Here is a 14,760-nt window from a genome sequence, read left to right as displayed (position 1 = left end):
ATATTCTCCAGTATCTGTGTGGATTTCCTCCGGAGACTCCAGTTTCCTCCCACTGTGCAAAGGATGTGCTGGTTAGGTGCACTGGCCATGGTAAGTTGTCCCTTAGTGGCCCAAGATATGTAGGTTTGGGGGATTAGTAGCATAAATATATGGGGTTACATGGAAAGGGCAGGATTGGGCTTGGGTAAGATGTTCTGTTGTAGAGTCAGTGCAACCTCAATGGGCTCCTCACACATTGTCGGGATTCTATGATATAGTAATATAGCAGATGGTCAGCCTTCCCATCCGCCCCATCCTCCATATGATGCCTCCACCATAATTTTTCAGCTTGCAGAATAAGGCAATAAGAAAACAAACAGTCTGGCACCTTTCATTGAGTAGGCTGCTGTCGGGCAGCAAGGTGAGGGAGATCCCCTGTGCCCTTTGGGAAAATATCCCTCAAAATGATACCTCCCCCTTTATGCTTACATCCACTCCTCTCTAACAAGACTCCCCACACTCCATCCTCCCCTCTCTTAGGTCTCACAACTGTGCCAACCCAAATCTCCAGACTCAAGTCCAGTATCCATCGTCACTTCTTTTTGAGAATTGGTTGTAATCCCAGCAACTACTATCTTCTGACACTACTAAGAATACAGTGCCGCTGGCTAATCAGACTGGACAACAACTCTCCAGGGTGGAACTTTGGACAGAAATCCCACCCCTAAGTAATTAAGGCTCTCCCATCATACTGCCTTCGATCCCACCAGCAAGACCATCACATCTCCTCCCCGTTGCTGGAGACCATACGTGATTCTTGTCAGTGAGGGCCTCCACTGGTGAGGCCATGAAGGCAAGTGAGCCGGTACGAATATGTCCCAGGCTCACTATTCATATTTAAATTTGGATTTAAATATTAAAATCAGCCTCTCGCTCTATTTCTTCTGCATTCCCTATTAAATTTCTTGCTGACTTTCTTCTATTGATGACCTCTGTAGAACCACAGAAAATTAATGATGCAGAAAGAGGCCATTCAGTCCGTTATGTCTACACCAACAAAAAAGAAAAAAAAACTAGCCGCTCATTTTAATCCTACTTGCATGCTTGGTCCATAGTCTTGCAGGTTATAGTACTTCATGGTGGTACTACGGTTAGCAGCGCTGCCTCATAGCACCAGAGACCCGGGTTTAATTCCCGACCTGGATCACTGTCTGTGCGGAGTCTGCACATTCTCCCCCTTGTCTATGTGAGTTTCCTCTGGGTGCTCTGGTTTTCTTTCACAGTCCGAAAGACATGCTGGTTAGTGCATTGGCCGTGCTAAATTCTCCCTCGGTGTACCTGAACAGGTGCCGGAGTGTGGCGATTAGGGGATTTTCACAGTAACTTCATCACAGTGTTAATGTAAGCCTACTTGTGACACTCATAAATAAACTTTCAACTTTAAAACTTCAGATGCAGATCCATGTACCTTTTAAATGAGTTGAGCATTTCAGCCTCAACCAGCAGATTGATTCTCCAACCCTGCGCAGCCCAGCACAAATTGTACATGGGTATGTGACTTTAGTTAAGTTTTTTTATGTTCCTATATATGCTCTTGTATACAAATGGAAAAACTCCCTCTTTATCCACTCTATCAAAACCTGTTTCTCTCCATCTGTCCAAGATGATTCTTTAGTGCGGTAACTACATTGCTGTTAATGGCAGGAAGTAAAAACTAAGCATTTTATTCAAGTACAAAGTCTGTTATCTGACTTGAAAGCTTTACTTGTTCCAAGTCATATATATCAATGGCTCAATAAGAGCAAATAAAAGAAGATAGGAGAGTCCGGTCAAAAGTCATAAATTTGACCTCCAAGCCTGGTAAGAACACATTAAAATACACATTGATTTTATCGGAAGAGATTGACAATCCTGACATATACAGGACACAGAAAGGTTGATGAGATGCATGCTTAATTGCTGGGCATATTTAATTTTTTGTAGGTGTATCATCAGGCCTGCAGTTTCATCTAGCATCTGTGTAGTGCAAAAGCCAAAGCCAACCTGGCTTGTTACTTCATCTGCAGTGACAAGCAGTGTTTACAACCTACTTGCAAAAAGACATTGGTACACTGGCAAGGATTCCAGTCACATATGAATTCTCAGGCCCCCCACACACATGTACAGAACATCCTGGGTCGGATAATCACAGGAGGCAGGCCTAGCATGTTTTGCGCCGGCTATTTAAATATCCATTTAAATATGTTTAGTCAATTCCAGGGAACCCGGTGCAAATCCTTTTGGACTGATTTCCAAAAATGGAAACAAGTCATACTGGCAAAACAGGGGGGGCTCGGAGACCACTGAAGCCCCCAAGTGACCAGAGAAAGGGCTGTGCAGTGCCCTAGCACCCTGGGAGTGCTAAGGGAGCAGTGCCAAGGGGCATAGCATGAAGGGGATTGGGACATGATGGGGAGGAGCATGATGGGGTGGGGCATGAAGGGGGCAGCACATGCAGATGGGTGGGGCATGATGGTGGCCCGTTGGGAAGGCCCCAGTGCTGGCAATCTTTTTTTTAACAATGGGGGGGTGGTGGGTAGATCAGACCGGTGAGCTGTATTCACGAGAGCAAGAGGGAACATGGCATCAATGGGGAGGGGGTTCCAATGCCAGAAAGGTCTCCAATTTCACTTTGCAGTCGAGGCACCCTGAAAATCTCCGTGAAGCTGAGCTTGCCAACATATTTAGGTCATGCTCCTCTCCAAACTGGTGCCAAATTTGCACCCTCCCAAAAAATGACTAAGTGCAGCAAGATTGCTATCAGATTCACATTGGACATTGCACCAATTTTCTCACCCAAAATGTCAACCTTGGGGAAAATTCCACCCATCATTCATTTTATTTGATTAAATTCTGGAAACCCAGAAATTTTGAAAGAATGAATATAATTCAAGCTCAGCAAGCTTTTTCTGAGACGGTTGATCAATATACTTTATGAAAGCTAAGGAAATTATGTATAGAATCATACAGTGCAGATCATGATAAATACTTCTGAAATGATAAAATAGTGTAGTACTTTCTCTTATAAACCTTTATTCTGAGATGTCAAATTAGAGCACAAAACAAATTATAAGAAAGAATACAGCAGATGACAAGAGAATAAGGGGTTTGGGGAGTAGATGGGCATGCCACAAATGGAGCTTAGCAAAGATAAATGTGAAATGATACCTAAAACAAAAACAGAGTAGGAATACTAAAATTCTCCATGGAGTAGCAGAGATCTACAGTGCCGATGAAGAATAAATGCAGCTTTGAAGGGGGAGGTGATATTGTTCAAAGGCAGCTATTTACAGTGCTGGTAAGAATTGGGTCGAGAGGGCGGAGGAGCAGCTGAATAGCAAGAAGTCAGGTAGGGAGGGGATCAAGTGCGGACACAGTAGGAATTGAACCTAGTGAGGGTCGGGGCAGTTGAGACTTTCGGTTCAGGCAGAGAATTATTACTGCATGTGGATTTTGGTTGATTCAATTCAAACTCAGAAAACTGCTAGTAAAGAGCAGGAAAATGGGTCTGGAACGGATAACTAAGATGCGCAACTGCAGTGAAACTGATGTAATAGGCTAAATTGGATTTTTTCTACACCATTTAATCATAATAGGATGTGCAAAGAGTAAGCAAAGTCACTTACCAGATCCTGAGAGCGCAAGAATTCTTCAAAGGTTTTAGGTTCATTTTCCATTTTGTATAAATATTTATAGATTGCAGCTGTAAAATATTATTGTTTTATTAAAGCATCTAGTGACATAATAAACAAACAAAACTTAAAATCTTTCATACTAAATTAGTTAGGAACTTAACTGAATTAAAATAGTTCTCAGTGCTGTAGAAGTATATTCAGGTATATATTGCCATGATCTGCACCTAGGGCGCGAAGTGTTGATGGCACAGGAGTTCTTATCAATGTGTGGCTACAGGATTGAATTGTAAGAGTTGCTGAAGGACTTATAGTAAGCCATTTAGTCCTTTGTCATCTTTTCTATATAACCCAGCAACTTTACATGGTGTCATGAGCTCGCCAAGATGGCACAAGGACTTTGGTGCATTGAAGCATTCACCTTCAGTAAGAATATCACTGACAATTTGAAAATGTTTGAAAAGGAATGACGCATATGCTACCATGCTGGTCTCTCCGACAGATTGAAGAAAGTACAAGCTTTTGAACCTAGCGAGCCCAGAGATAGTCAAAAAAAATTAACCCTTCATCTTCCAGGGGAGGAAGACTGAGAGGACCCTGAGGTACCATTAAGAAAATGTGAACAGATATGGGCGGCTGTAAAAAATGTCATCATGGACAGACATGTTTCTAACACCACTAACTAGAAACTCAGAATTCAATACAATCATACGCTTCAACATTGAAAATTCTGGCAAAAAAGTGCATGTCTAGTACTCTCACCCATAACAGACCACTTAGTGTGTGGAATACACAATGATGCCGTGTACAAGCATCTGCGAAAAAGAACCTAATGTTATAATCCAGCATTAGTATCTGCATTTTGAACGAGCAGTCTGAGCAGAACCCTAAGGGATCAAGGGGAGAAACTAAAGTTTTCTCAGTACAGGACACACCCAGCCTGAACTGCAACAGTCAGCACCAACAAAAAAGAAGTGCATACTTCACAATTAATAAGATTTGCAATAACTGTGGCAAATGGAATCACTTTGCCAAGTGTTGCAGGTCAAAGGCACAGCAACTTGCCACCACGTCAAATCACAGTGGAGCTAGCTACCCCTTCAAGGTTCAGAACATGAACAAAGTAAATGAACTGGAGGTAAATAAAAACAACCAGAACACTGAACTCCTGAACTGTACTGAACAGCGAAATTATTGACTTTATCACAGGAAAAGATGAAATATTCACAACGTTAAATATTTCTTGTAATTTTCACTACAGCACTCTAAGGTACACATAATTGTCATTCTTTTACATTACTTTCTTTGAAAATATATCGGATATAGCAATAGAGTGCAGGGCAAGAGACACCAAGTTGAGTCTAGTTACTTAAATATTGAGAATTAATACTGTAATGCAAAATGGATCTCTGTTACTTATTGTCTCACCGCAAGCTGCCATTTAGCAAAAGGGGTTGATGAAGTTGAATTTCAGCATGGAAAAAACGTGCCAGGAGACAATGACCAGAAATTGATACCAACAATTATACCATTTAAACAAATGCAGCAGTTCATTCCTAGCTATCACCTATCAAAATAGAGGTTAAACCAAAAAATGGGCAAGCCTCACTTCAAGAATTACAACTGGGCAGCCCACATATCCTCCAAGCTACTTTCAACAATCATTTCTCCAACACCTTTTCTCTTGTCTACTGCCAGTTATAAAGAGCTGCAGTGTTGAGAACCGGGAGACTCTGAGAACTCACAAAGCCAAACACCAGAGAATGGTTTGACTGCTGCTCTGTTGCTATGGAGTCCTAGCAACGACACTTCCGGTGGGGAGGGGGTGCACCCTGTTTCCCGATCCGCTCAACACATTCCCGCAAACAATAGTTCCGCCGTCAGGAAAGGAATGTGGGGGTCGAAGGGCGTGAGTTGGAGTTGCGGTGCATCTGTGGGGCAATGTTTGGCCTGGCGGGAACTACCGTAAATAAAACCTAAAAAAAACCACCCGAATTATCGCAGCTTTGTTTGGACTAAGGCGTCTTTTGATTCCAGAACCAGAGAGAGGGAAAACAAAACCGAAGCCTACCGGAGAAGGCCGGAGTTTGGTGCAGGTCTTGTGGGAGCAGATTTCATTGTTTGATTAATTTTTTATTTCCTTTCACTACAAAATGAAGATACCGTGATCACAGATTGCGTGGGATAAAACCCCAATAGACAACAGTATCGTGTAAGAAAGCTTGATTTTTCAAACTGTGTTAGAATTCAGTGCAGTCCGTGCTATTGACTGGAAATGGATGGTCACAGTTCATGTCAAGGTGTTGGGCATATGTGTAAGAATATACAGAAATATTCCTTATCTTTCATATTGATTTAAGTTATCCACCCATCTATTTCAGCAAGGGATTCTGTGATCACAATTTGATTGACAGTTTAAAGAGGCTATTAAAATATCATCTGCCTTTGATGTGGGGTCTGGGTAAAGGTTTGTTCGTTTTTATAAGAGATTCACCACTTGAGGTTTACAATATTTATGTGGGTTTCTTGAATAGGAGTGTTTTATGTTAAAGAGTGAATAAGTGAGAGCTATATTCGATTGTTAGAAATTTACTTTCTCATCTCCATGTTTTCTGAGGTTTTCATGGTGGATGCTGGATGGATGGCTGTGGAGGTGATGGGGGGGTATGAGGAGGTGGGGGTGAGTGGGGGCATGGATTTGTATGGGATTTATGAGGGGTCATGGGGGGGCATGTATTGGCATGGAGGAGCTATGGGGGTGAGGGTTAGAGAGCCAAACAGCTGCAAAAACAAAAACACTAGGACAAAGTCCAGGGAACTAAGGCAGGTCTTCCTGGCATGGCACTTGCCCACCCTGGAGGCTGCCTAGAATCAACTTTTGGGATGAGCCCCCACTCCACTTTTTCGGAGTGAAAATTGCATCTAACATGGCCTTTTAAACCAAGGTGGGTCTGTTGAATCAGGAAATTTCCTGACTTGAGCTCGCTGCCTTTGTAGTGAAAATCCATGTTTGTAACTGGAGGAAATTGTATTTCATCCAAGACTGAATGTCAGATCACTTGTCAATATTGACAGTCAGGTTGACAATATAGAGATAGTGGTGAATGTGAGATGATAGTGGCTATTGTTAGCATTTACGTGAAAGCTGAATCCAAACATTGGCACAATGCAGCATGTGGATAAGTATGATGATGGGTTCTCAAAGGTAACAATGGGTTCGTCCAAAGGTGACAATGGGATAACAGAAATGTAAATTGTTTCTGGAGATGCTCTCGTAAAACTTAGATGAAATTGCATTAATTTAAGAAATAGACATATATAGACTGGGTAGCAGGCATAAGACTTCCTGAGGTAGGTACTGTATAACTCGTAGAACGATAACAAGGTTACAGTGGCAGAAAAAGGCCATTCAGCCCATTATGTCAGTGCCAGGGGCTCTGAATTTATGAGTAGGCCCTTCTAACAATCCTAAAGTCTAACCATTTTCTCTTTCTGGTACGTTGATTTTGAAATTTTAATTATGGAGATTAAATTTTTTGGCGGGCAGCCATTCAGACTCAAAATATTAACTCTTTCTCTCACCACAGATGTTGCCAGACCTGCTGAGTTTTCTAGCATTTTCTGTTTTTTTTTCTGATTTCCAACATCCCGCAGTATTGAGGCACGATGGCACAGTGGTTAGCAGTGCTGTCTCACAGCACCAGGGTCCCGAGTTCGATTCCCAGCTTGGGTCACTGTCTGTGTGAAGTTTGCACATTCTCCCTGTGTCTGTATGGGTTTCCTCCAGGTGCTCTGGTTTCCTCCCACAATCCAAAATTGTACGGATTAGGGTTGATTGGCCGTGCTAAATTGACCCTAATTTCAGAGGGATTAGCAGGGTTAATATGTGGGGTTACAGAGATAGGGTGGGATTGTTGTCGATGCCATGCTCAATGGGCCGAATAGCTCCTTCTGTACTATAGGGATTCTATGAATATTTTGGTTTTAAATGTTTTTCTGGCCTACACTTCTTTGTCAGCAGTGCAGCCATCATATCTCCAGTGCTGCAGCTGTGTAGGCCATCCTGCTGTTGTATGACTTCATCTTTTCTATTCTAACTCTATTAAATAAACGTGGGAAACCTTTTCTCTTAGGTGTTCAGGCAATCTCATCTTTTTAGTCACCTTACCTCAATAACAGCCACCTTCCCAGAACTAAACGTTATCTTTAAAATATCAACGTGAACCATATGAACTAGATGTTTGCTGCAAAGAGAACAGTGAAATACTCAAAAGAAGACATTCTTAATTAACCAAGACTTGACCGAATTGTATGTTTTTTTTAATTTCAGAGATAAGTCTGTAATGAGTCCTCAGGATGTCAGTGAGCTTAGAGAAAGACATGAGAGCTGAAGACGCACTTTGCACAGATGCAAGTAAATGTGAATGTTCTGAGAGACTGTGTACCCATTCAAGGGAAGCCAGTGAAGAAGAAGCTTCTGATTCTTTTAAAGATTTGAAACTGGCTCCCCAGGCAATACTAGAAACACTCCAACAAAAGGGTAGATCAAAATGCCCAAAATGTCAGAGCTCGAGGATGTTTTACTGTTACTCGTGTTGCCTTTTGGTAGATGGTGTGAATTCTGATGAGATACCTCAGGTCAAGGTTAGTAACCAAGGTTTTATCATCATTCAGTGTTGAATAATGCAGAATTCACTGTCCCCATTTCCAATGTTCAGAACCTCAGTGAGTACTTCAACTTTTTTTCAGCTAACCACACCATCCTGATTCTTCACCTGGATGTAAACTGCTCATTTTTCTTATGTTTCTGATACAGTAAATGAAAAAGAATTTGTAACCAATTGTCCCATCCTTTAACAAGGATTAATTTTTAAACTGACACTCGGAGGACTTGCAAAGTTGTAGTAAAACGGCAGAGTTCTTTTTCTTCCATTCAAAACAAAGCTATAACTATGACTATAACAAGATCATGCTATCATTCTTAGTGTTTTATTTCTTTCAATTTCTCATAATTCAAAAATATATAAATAGTAGTATGTAGTTATACTGCCGAATTCACGATTCTGAATGATTGCTTTACTTTTATATCATTATGACTTATCCGCCATTTGTTTGGAAAGTCATATTTCCAACATTGGATATTAGAAAGTCTGTGAGTCATCTTGAATTTGAGTATATTGTTTTTCTTTCCTGTGCAATCATACAGTGCAGAAGAAGGCCATTCAGCCCATCAAGGCTGCACCAACTACAATCCCATGTAAGCCTATCCCCATAACCCTATACGTTTACCCTGCTAATCTCCCTGACACCAAAGAGCAATTTAGCATGGCCAGTCAACCCAACCTGCATATCTTTAGACTGCAGAAGGCAATTGGAGCACCCGAAGGAAACCCATGGGGAGAATGTGCAAACTCCACACAGACAGTGATCTGAGGCTGGAATAGAACTCGGGTCCCTGGCGCTGCGAGGTACAGTAAGAAGTCTCACAACACCAGGTTAAAGTCCAACAGGTTTATTTGATAGTGAACGCCACAAGCAAATAAACCTGTTGGCCTTTAACCTGGCGTTGTGAGACTTCTTACTGTGTTTATCCCAGTCCAACACCAGCATCTCCACATCATGACTACCATCGATGCTGTGAGGCAGCAGTGCTAACTACTTTGCCACTGTGCCACCTCAATCGTGAAAGTAGTGACTTATTACTATTTGTCCATGTGGTGCCACAGCTGAATCTGATTCTGCGCATTTACAATGCTCACACTCAAGATATTTCTGATAGGCATCGTTCATTCTTCAACTAGTGCCGCCGAGAACTCACTGAGTATACTTGACTTCAATTCACATCAGGCAGTTGACTTTTAGTGCCCTCTAGGCAGCCTTACTAGATTCTCAGTTGTAAGTTATTACCTTCTCAAAGCAACTAGGGATACAGATATACCTAATCCCAGGAGCACATTTTTAAAAGAATTATCTTTTGCCTTTCAGTGGGTCTTGCTGTGTGCAAATTGGCTGCTGCATTTTCTTGCAGATCAACGAAAGATGCACTTAAGAACATGACAGGCAGATTAGAAACAAGTTTGTTGTTATCAATACTTTTGTGTCTATTTATTTTGACTTTGTTAAAAAGGCTGTGGTAAATTTTCCATTTCCAGCTCCCTTTGAAGATTGATATTATCAAACATCCCAACGAAACTGATGGCAAAAGTACTGCTATACATGCAAAGCTGCTGGCTCGTGATGATGTTAATATTTACACATACCCCTGCATGCCAGACAATGAGGAGGAAAAGCATGAAGTAAGTTATCAAAATACACACTTACTTTTGTCTGAGATGATGTGGATGTCTTTTATTTTTTATCTGTTTTAGCTTGCTAGCACATACCATTTAACTAGGCAAATTATGTTGAATTTACCTATTAATGTCACTCTATAACAAGATTGTAAGAGATGTGTTGGATCTGTTCAAAGTAAGATAGTGTGGTCTTGGTTCACATCATGCCATTCCCACCTGTTGGAAATGACATGAGAGTATCTGAAGGTATTTTAAAGTATCGTTCTGTTTTATAATTTTGTAATCTTAGTGTATTGTTTTAATCTATCTTTATTTGATACTTAATTTCTCTGTTTAAGGTTGTAGTGGTGTTCCCAGGTCCAAAGTCAGTTTCCCTTGAAGACCTTCCTAAGCACTTACCTAACGTCAAGAAACCTGTTCCTACAAAACCTTCCAAGAATGTCGGCAACCTTGACGAGAGCATAACTTTGGAAGGACCACAAAGTAAACGTGCAAAACGTGACCAACACAGTTTGGATGCTGAGAATCCAACAGAAGAAGAGAATGCTGGGGAGATGAAGATAAACATGACCCCATTAAAAAGAGTGATATTTATTGACAGTACCTGGAATCAAACCAACAAAATAATCACTGATGAACGCCTTCAAGGTACTGTGTAACTTAGAACATTAAATGAACAGGCATTGCCTGTCAAAGATGTTTCTGCTTTGCACAGAGGCAGAATCACCAAATATTTTGATCTGACTAATAAATAGCTGATTAGATAAAATTGTTGTCACAAGCTGATTTTTAAACTAGACAATTCCATTATCTTTCACAGCTGCTCCAATGTGTCTACAGAGAAATAGTACTTAAAATTGTTTTGTTGTTCTCCCTCAATCCTCTTTACTCTCTATCTATGTTTGTTAACTTTTTTTTATATATGTCTCATCATCCCACCCCAAGTGTCACTTTCATCCTCTGGCTATTCTCTATAAATTGAGGTCCTTGAAGCGGTTGATTTTCTGCTTCTGTATTTCCCTGCTGAAAATAGAGAAAATGGAAAGGAAAATACTATGAAAGGAATATACTGTACAAGGAAGTATGCTATGAAAGGTCTGATACTGGGAAGTTCCAAAGAACAAAGGGACCTTGGCATGTTTGTCCACAGATCCCTAAAGACGGAAAGGCAGGTTAATAGAGTAATGGAAAATGAATATGACACACTCGCATTTTTCAACTGAGGTGTAGATTACAAAAGCAGAGAGGTCATGATGGAGTTGTAGAACTTTGGTGTGGCCACAGCTGGAATTATAGGAAGGGTGTGAAAGCACTGGAGGGGGTACACAGGAGATTCACCAGGATGCTGCCTGGGATGGAACATTTAAGTTATAAAGAGAGGTTGGATAGGCTGGGATTGTTTCCTCAGGGCAGAGAAGCGGGGGGGGGGGGGGGGGGGGGTGCACCTGATGGAGGTGTTCAAGGTTATGAGGGGCATGGACATAGTAGATAGAGAGCAGTCATTCCCCTTAGTTGAAGGATCAGTTACGAGGGGATACAAGTTAAAAGTGAGGGGTGGAAGGTTTAGAATTTGAAGAAAAATGTTTTTGCTCAGAAGGTGATGACAGTCTGGAATGTACTGCCTGGGAGGGTGATGGAGGCAGGATGCCTCACATCCTTTGAAAAGTACCTGGATGAGTACGAGTACTTGGCACGGCATAACATTCAAGACTATGGGCCAAGTGCTGGCAAGTAGGATTAGGTGGGCAGGTCAGGGCCTTTCATGTGTTGGTGCAGACTCGATGGACCAAAGGGCTTCTTCTGCACTGTAGGATTCTGTGAAAATTGGACAGAAATATAAAAGGAACAGCTAAAATCTAAATCAAAACTTGCATTTATTAAACAATTTTAATGTTTTTAGAAAGAGTCACCAGGCACTTTACAAATGGGTACAATGAAAATGATGCGGCACACAATGCATCCTAATCACAAAGATGTAGTTTGCGTCTTAGGTTAACACTTGTTTGCCATGAAATTTTTGGTAACGTGATTGCTATGAAGCCTCATTCATATTGTGCAAAGGAAATCAAACTGAGATGTTGGGGCAAATTTCACCATTCTGCCCTCGACGGGGATTGGAGTGGGCAATGGGGTGGATCATGGGAAGGTCCGTTGACCTCGGGTGGGATTTCGGGGCGAGCGAGGCTGGAAAATTCTGCCCATTGTTTCAAATATTGCTGTCAGTTGTTTCCAGACTGATGCCATGTAATCATTGAATTACCATCTTATTTAGTTCTATGACTTTGGTTCATGTTGTCTTTAAAATTATATTTGAATTGGTCTTTGTGGAGAATTATATAGAATATACAGTACAGAAACAAGCTATTCAGTTCATGCATTGTTAATATTGTACTTGAGTTTCCTCCTTTCCTTCTTCATCTATCTTTCAGTATAGGTTCTCCAATCATTTCTCCCTCATAAGACATAGGAGCAGAATTAGACCACTCGGCCTATTGAGTCTGCTCCGTGTTGCAATCGTGGCTAATATTTTTCTCATCCCCATTCTCCTGCCTTTTCCCCATTACCCCTGATCCCCTTATTAATCAAGAACCTATCTATCTCTGTCTTAAAGACAGTCAATGACCTGGCCTTCTGCAGCAAAGAGTTCCACTGATTCATCATTATCTGGCTGAAGAACTTCCTCCTCATCTGTTTTAAAGAATCATCCCTTTAGCCTGAGATTGTGCCTTCTGATTCTAGTTTTTCCTACTAGTGGAAATATCCTCTCCACATCCACCCTATCCAGGCCTCGCAGTATTCTGTAAATTTCTATAAGATCCCCCCCTCATCCTTTTAAACTCCGAGAATAGACCCAGAGTCCTCAACTGTTTCTCATACAATAAGCTCTTTATTCCAGGGATCACCCTTGCGAATCTGCTCTGGACCCTTTCCAAAGCCAGCACACCCTTCCTTAGATACAGTGCCCAAAACTGCTCACAATACTCCAAATGGGGTCTGACCAGAGCCTCATGCAGCCTCTGAAGTGCATCCCTGCTCTTGTATTCTAGCCCTCTCGACATGAATGCTAACGTTGCATTTGCTATTGGAGAACATTCTCCAAGGTGGCCTTCATGACACACGACAGCGCAGAGTCGCTGAGCAGAGACCGATAGCCAAGTTCCGCACACATGAGGATGGTCTCAACCGGGATCTTGGGTTCATGTCGCACTATCTGTAACCCCCATGACTTGCCTGGGTTTGCAAAACCTCACTTACTGTACTGTCTGGAGACAATACACATCTCTTTAACCTATGCATAATACTCTTCCCACTCACATTGTCAGTATCTTTAAGACTTGAATAGCAGGTTAGTTGTAAAGACTCGCATTCTAATCAGTAATCTGTAAACTGTCTGTGCTGTTATATGCTCTGTCTGAGGCCAGAACTCTCCAATCACCTGACGAAGGGGCAAACCCCGAAAGCTTGTGAGTTTACTATCAAATAAATTGATTGGACTTAAACCTGGTGTTGTCAGACGTCTTACTGTGTTTACCCCAGTCCAACGCCGGCATCTCCATATCATGTCTATTCTCTCTTCACATATGCTGTCAGACCTGCTGAGATTTTCCAGCGTTTTCTGTTTTTGTATGGTTTATGCTGACTTGGTGAAGGTACATATTAGTGTTGACAGTTCTCAGAAAGTTTAAATATTTTCCTGTACCCTTTTCTTTGCAGAGTTGCTTCATGTTGAACTAAGAACGCGAAAGACACGTTTTTGGCGACGCCAGAAAGGAAAACCAGACACGTATCTTGCTACAATTGAGGCCATTTACTATTTTCTAGTTGATTATCATAGATTGCTTTTGAAGGAGAACTACAATGGGGAATATGACAATCTGTTCTTTTTCTATTCATTCATGTACAGATTAATCAACAAAGCTAAACATGCAGCTGGAAAGCTGAACTGAACTGAAAAGTCACTGGTGATGCTTATCAAACTTGACGTTTCATTAAGATGTTTGTAGCCTAGAACCATATATAAGATTATAGTAAATTCCATCTTTTGATATTGAAATATCCATGATTAAAACTTGTACAGGTTGTTTATTTATCTACTGGTTTCTGAACCTTAATGAATTTAAACATTTAGAAAGTACTTCTTTAGGACATGGCGTTAAAATTTATGATCAATTATATGATAAATATTTTAAGTGAGCCATTGTTGGGCAGGATTTTCCAAGACTGGGTATTTCTGCACATCAAATTTGGGTGGGAATCCGGTCTGTCAAATTTTCTGTTCCATGACAATTTCTGTAGGGACCAAAACGTCAAATTTACCCCAATATTGTCTTTAGAAAAATATGCTATCCTGTATGTTTTTCAAAAAATGTCTTCCCTAAAGGGTAGGGGGAAGGATGGTTTGGTGGTATTATCACAAGACTATTAATCCAGAAACTGAGCTAATGTTCTGGGATTCTGGGTTCAAATACCACCACAGCAGGTGGTGGAATTTGAATTAAGTTTAAAACAAAATCTGGAATTAAGAATCCACTGATGACCATGAAACCATTGTCGATTGTCGGAAAAACCCATTTAGAGAAGGAAACCTGCCACCTTTACCTGGTCTGGCCTACATGTGACTCCAGAGCCACAGCAATGTGGGTGACTCTCAACTACCTTCTGATATGGCCTTGCAAGCTATTCAGTTCAAGGGCAACTTGGAATGGGCAATAAATGCTGGCCAACCAGCGATGCCCATGTCCCACGAATGAATTAAAAAAAGTAATATTGAATATAGATGACATTTTGTGCAAAATTTAAGAAACAAACTTTGTTTG

At 41.2% G+C, this 14,760-nt stretch overlaps 2 protein-coding genes across 7 annotated transcripts in view; one reads left to right on the top strand and one right to left on the bottom strand.

The window, feature by feature from the left end:
• LOC145359568 (protein FAM227B-like) overlaps nucleotides 1–5,432 on the bottom strand; it is a 210,687-nt gene extending 205,255 nt beyond the window's left edge. For 3 of the 5 annotated variants that reach the window (XM_080214235.1, XM_080214238.1, XM_080214239.1), the window contains exons 1-2: nucleotides 5,079–5,125; nucleotides 3,645–3,721 (exon numbers count right to left, since the gene is read on the bottom strand). In XM_080214235.1, coding sequence (XP_080070361.1) covers nucleotides 3,645–3,721; nucleotides 5,079–5,091 — 90 coding nt within the window. In that variant the 5' untranslated portion in view covers nucleotides 5,092–5,125. Of the gene's footprint in view, nucleotides 1–3,644; nucleotides 3,722–5,078; nucleotides 5,126–5,259 lie in introns of those variants that run through there. The other 2 variants (XM_080214236.1, XM_080214237.1) reach the window with 2 other exon arrangements.
• A 105-nt stretch (nucleotides 5,433–5,537) lies between these two features.
• Nucleotides 5,538–14,037, top strand: dtwd1 (DTW motif tRNA-uridine aminocarboxypropyltransferase 1). 2 transcript variants are annotated; one of them, XM_080214303.1, is made up of 5 exons: nucleotides 5,538–5,746; nucleotides 7,981–8,294; nucleotides 9,803–9,946; nucleotides 10,282–10,591; nucleotides 13,658–14,037. In XM_080214303.1, the coding sequence occupies exons 2-5, from the start codon at nucleotides 8,007–8,009 to the stop codon at nucleotides 13,888–13,890; spliced, it is 975 nt and encodes a 324-aa protein (XP_080070429.1). In that variant the 5' UTR covers nucleotides 5,538–5,746; nucleotides 7,981–8,006; the 3' UTR covers nucleotides 13,891–14,037. The 2 variants fall into 2 exon arrangements, with proteins under 2 accessions (XP_080070429.1, XP_080070428.1); XM_080214302.1 differs by having other exon boundaries at nucleotides 5,538–5,862.
• The last annotated feature ends 723 nt before the right edge of the window (nucleotides 14,038–14,760 follow it).

The sequence above is a fragment of the Carcharhinus amblyrhynchos genome, chromosome 28 (assembly GCF_965287045.1).
Source record: "Carcharhinus amblyrhynchos chromosome 28, sCarAmb.v2.hapA, whole genome shotgun sequence".
Taxonomy (NCBI): Eukaryota; Metazoa; Chordata; class Chondrichthyes; order Carcharhiniformes; family Carcharhinidae; genus Carcharhinus; species Carcharhinus amblyrhynchos.
Note: the sequence above shows the minus strand (reverse complement) of the source record. Positions and strands in the feature narration are given on the sequence as shown.